Below are 5,182 nucleotides of genomic sequence, written 5' to 3'. Positions count from 1 at the left end.
ATTGATATTAGAATTTTGTGATTAATTTTGATTATGTAATACCATAATTTAAAGTCAATAATACCACAAAATTCTTTAATTAATCTTGGGGATTATATTAATTTTTAGGAAATTTTGATTATTTATTAATTTTTTTGAAAAAGGCGTATCTTACGATACGATATGATATGCGATACACGATTCAAAAAATTAGGTTTTCGATACACGATTTGATAACCATGTCTCTGATATGTATCGTTGACGACCCATATCGAATCGTATCATAAGATACGTATCGTGTATCGTAGGATACTAACAACCATGGTTTAGAACTGGTTCTTTTGGATCCGTACGTGTTGGACCTGTATCATTAAACCCAGCCCATATGTATCCGGCTCGCGGAGTTGTAATGCAACCTAGGATAGCTCCTTTGAGGATTAATCAAGTACGTATAAATTAACCTAACATCTCAGTTAAAAAACAGATAAAAAAAAAAAAAAAAAAATGGTCTCTTACCCGAACCCTAATGGAATCAGTTAAATCAAATTATTGCAAATTTGTGTTTGAGGCTTGATATGAAAAAAATTATAAATCCTTCTTCTTCTTATTTTTTCCCAAATTTTTAATTTTAATACAATTTTTTTTTTTTTTAATAAGGCAGTAATTACCTCTCCGTGACTCGAAGATAAGGTCACATGGATGATTAAAGTGCTTGCTATATGATCATAAAAGACATATAATTTTTTTAACTCACTCGAAATTTATATTCAGTTCCACTCATGTATCTAAATAGGAAAATGCTACATGTATAAAAACTCTTACAAAGAGTCTTTGTGCAAAATGATGTGGCAGCTACCATACCACTAGTTTCACATCAATCTTTTCTTTCTTTTCACAGTGGAACTTACTACATCACTTTGTACAAAGACTCTTTGTAAGAGTCTTTGTACATGTAGCATTTCTCATCTAAATAGCATGGTTAACTATGTAGTGTTTACACATGATAGGAAACGAAAGTATTCAAAACCAATGAAGATCGATATCTTTGCAAAGATAAATACTTGACCTGCCATGTAAGATGGATTATAAATCACATTATTCAAGTCAGGTGGCTGCCCTCCTGCATCCAGGCAGCTCATAAATATAAGACCACTTTATTTTATAAAAGCATGTAAATCGATCTTACCCCAAGCACAGGTTTGTAATTGTAAACCTCCACCTTCAAATGCTTAAGAGGGTGGGCGTTGCCAGCGTTTCCTAACCCCTCTTGGTAGCTTCTGTAGCACATAAGGTAGAAGAAGGGCAGTGAACAGTGTGGTGTACTGTATGGCATCGTTAGGTGTAATAGATGTAATTGCCATACCATAAGAGAACGCCATTGCGAAAATACAAAGTTGAAGCTCTCTGTTGAACGGGAATCCGCCTGTCAGATAATCTATCATGACCATTGATGTAGAAAAGCCCAATGTATTCCCAAATGAGAAAACCCTCGCTGGTACTACGAGTAGGGAATTCGCTGGGGTTTTATCCGGAAAAATGCTATTTGGAGGGTCCACCGCAGCTTGGTAAGTAACTGTCGCAATAAGTGCAGCCACAACTAACAGTGCATCGCGAGCATCACCTGGTTTATCCCTTCCAATTTTAAATTTAAAATAATTAATCCAATCTTCAAAAACTACTGGAGCAGGCTCCGGATGAATCTGAGTATTAATGAGAGTGTGATCAGGAGTTTGTACACCAAGCCCACCCGCACGTTGGAGGATTTCCTTTAGCCGAACTTCATTGGAATTCTCTATCACTATATCTAACAAATCCATTGCAGTGAAACCCCTCGAGTTCCTGGCGTTCAGTTCCAGAATGTTGCTGATATTGCCGCTGCCAAGCAGAAGCTCAACAATCTACATGATCAGAATATCTTATAAGTTTAGGTGAGGATTATATTCAAGACTTTCCCGGCCATAAGTGGTCAAACTAAATAAAGTCGTATTTAACCCATGAAAAAAGATAGACCACAAACATAAATGAAATCAAGATAAGGTGATCAAGAGTATAACAATAGGACCATTTAAATATCAAAAGAAAGACCCTCAAAAAATAAAAGTTAAAAAATGTGGAAATTCTGGGAGGTGAATGAACTTAATTAGTAAGGTGGAGTTCAACTTGCCTCGAGTTGTTTCCTACACACTGCCAGGTGCAATACTGTGTTTCCATCTCTATCACCCCAATTCACGAGCTCTTCTAAGCCAAGCTTTTCCAGCCATTTGACCAAGTTTGTAAAAGCTTCAAGTTTATGGTTTTTCAAAGCCAGATGAAGAGCAGTTTCGCCGAGAGATGTCAGATCTTTAACAGAGTCACCACAAGAGGTAAGCAATTTATCAATAATCTCAACCCTTCCATTTATAGCAGCATGATGAATACATGTTCTTCCATGCGTCCCCTTGAGACGACAAACATCAGGATGGCAAGTCATTATGATTTCTTCCACAATTTCGACATGCCCAAGAACTGAAGCAATGTCCAGTGGCCGAAACCCATCTTGGTTCTCTTGACTAACTAGATCAGCCTTCTGTTTAATCATTTCTTTTACAAAAGCAAGCTGTCCGGCCTTAGTAGCAACGTGTAACGGGTTCTCATGAGGAGATATGAGAGCAGAATCAGCTAGAACCAATGGGTTTTCAGCAAGTAATTGGTGCAACGCACTGACGCTGCCTGTTCGAGCTGCCTCAAACAATCTGCCGTCCATTCTAGTCTAGAATTATTCACACGACACAGTAGGTAAGTAAAGATTGTTTTCTTGGCTTTCTTGGCTGCATTCTATTTTGAATGGGTTGAAAGCACAGAATTTATAGAGGTTTCTTCCTTACTCATATTGTTGACAAAGACCGAAATATTATTAACAGGCTTTTTACTATTGAGGTTTGAAAATTCAATTGACGTATATGTCTCGCTTTTTACAATTCGTTTGTCTTTATAAAATGTTGAATTTTCCTTATTACTGCTTTTGTGTTGGCAACATATACATACTAAAGAGTAAAGATTGCTCTTTCATTCGTTTGAATATTCAAACATATTTTGGAAAAAAGCACATAAGATATCTTGAAAAATAACTTTGAGAAAGTTTAATTTTAAGAATAATTTCTGTAATATTTTGTAATAATATTTATATATGATATTACTGTACAAAAAAATATATGCTTTGTGTTTCTAGATAATTATGTTTAACGTGTTTTTTTTTTTTTTTTTTTTTAATATTTTTAAAATATTATTTTCATATAAGCATGTCGAACGTATTTTTATTTTTAATATTTTTTAAAAGATAAAGAAGAAAATTTATAAAGAAACACATCCTCAACGATACCGAAACTTCCATGAAAGGAATCAGTTCATGCATGTAAGACTCCGATTGCAATCTTCCATGAAAGGAATCGGTACATGTAAGACTACAATTGCAGTCAAGTCATCAAGGAAAAGGGAATATGCATACGTCTCTGAGGCTCTAATATTAAAAAATAAAGATAAATCCCAATTAGCTAGCCACCTTGCAAATCTACGACACTAATTCTAGAAAATTATTAGCCAACAGCCACGTAGTAAGTATTTCACCAAGAGATGTCACATCTTGAACAGAGTGTAAGTAATTCTTAAATAATCTCAACCCATCCATTTATAGCAGCCGGCAGCATAACCAAGACATTTTCTTCCATCTCTTTCACTTTCACTCTTTCTAGGTACCCAATTGCACAAGCAAAATCCAGTGGCCGAAACCCATCTTGGTTTAATTGTTCAATGAGATCAGCTTTCTGCATAATTATTTTTGTACAAAACCAAGCTGTCCGGCTTTAGTAGCAATGTGTAATGGGAGCAGAGATCATTTCACAACAGCCAGAATTAATGGATTTTCAGTAAGCAATTGCACTCACTCAGATTTCAAGTTTCTATTTGGACATCTTGGAAGTCAGTTAAGTTTTGGCATCTTTACTTCTAACTTTCATTGCTCAAGAAATTGTATAAGATGATATGTTACAACATGATGATTAATGTGTAAGACTTGACGTGGCCACATCCCATATGCCACAATTATGCAATTGAAGGTGGTTTAAGGAGTTATTTATACTGTCTCTTTTAATCCTTATGAGAGATCAGAGACAATTGATGAGAGTTATCTTAATCCCTAGTCTGGCCATTTATAAAGATATCATCTTCTTCATCAAAGATATATCACACAACATGAAACTTTGGAGACATAGATTAGAGGACATCTCTCAAACACTCTCTTAAAATCATCTATATTTGGCTTTCTACAATACTTGAACAATATGATTAGAAGTAAGTGATTAAATTCCATATTACTTATATACATGGTATTTCATATAATGGAGACTTACAGTTCAAGATAAATGAATATATTAAAGCGGATGTCACATCTCTTTATATAGATTAATTTGTATATGTAAAATTATTCAAAAATAATTTTTTTTAATTTGATATCATAATTAAAAACATAAATAATACCACATATGCAAACTAGTCAATACAAAAATGATGTGGCAATTTAAAATATTAATTTAAATGAATTCCTTCGACCATAATATAACAAATTAGTTTATATAAATTAATTTAATTAAGAATTATTGGCTTTTATCTTTCATACAAGTCTTAATAAAAGAGTATTAGAATGAAAAAAATTAAAGGAGAAAAAAAACTTCTTGTTAATATTTCGGTCTTCGTCAACAAAATGAGCAAGGAAGAAACCTCTATAAATTCTGTGCTTTCAATACTTACTCTTTACCCTTATTTTATCTGCCTAGAATCATAACCTCAGGGTGCCATGCGGTATAAGGAGATAGAGAATGTCACCGCATCTGGTCTTGGCAAAGTCAATCAAAAACTCTTCCTCTCATGAGGTAAACCGGGATTTTTTTTTTAATCTGAGCAAATCTCGAATAACTAGTCTGTTTTCCAACTTAGATTCCTCGAAGCTTTCCTGAAGTAACTTACGTGCCTCAATGTCCACAATGATCCACGGGATTCCCATTTCTATTGTTCTTCGAAAGAAAAAATCAAAAGCAAAGCTTTCTTTTATTACATACATACGTACTGGAACAAGGAACGGGAGTTGTGGAAGCGATCGTAGTGACTGCGTGTTTGATTTGGTTCGGAGGGATGGTGTACAAGAAGAGACGAGACAATATAAGAAGATCTC

At 34.4% G+C, this 5,182-nt stretch overlaps 1 protein-coding gene across 1 annotated transcript; it reads right to left on the bottom strand.

Moving 5' to 3' along the window:
* Positions 1 to 1,208: 1,208 nt before the first annotated feature.
* Positions 1,209 to 2,722, bottom strand: LOC116140313 (ankyrin repeat-containing protein BDA1-like). The gene is made up of 2 exons (XM_031425959.1): positions 2,144 to 2,722; positions 1,209 to 1,877 (listed from the first exon to the last, which is right to left on the bottom strand). The coding sequence occupies exons 1-2, from the start codon at positions 2,720 to 2,722 to the stop codon at positions 1,209 to 1,211; spliced, it is 1,248 nt and encodes a 415-aa protein (XP_031281819.1).
* Positions 2,723 to 5,182: the final 2,460 nt, after the last annotated feature.

The sequence above is a fragment of the Pistacia vera genome, unplaced genomic scaffold (genome assembly GCF_008641045.1).
Source record: "Pistacia vera cultivar Batoury unplaced genomic scaffold, PisVer_v2 Contig369, whole genome shotgun sequence".
Classification (NCBI taxonomy): Eukaryota; Viridiplantae; Streptophyta; class Magnoliopsida; order Sapindales; family Anacardiaceae; genus Pistacia; species Pistacia vera.
Note: the sequence above shows the minus strand (reverse complement) of the source record. Positions and strands in the feature narration are given on the sequence as shown.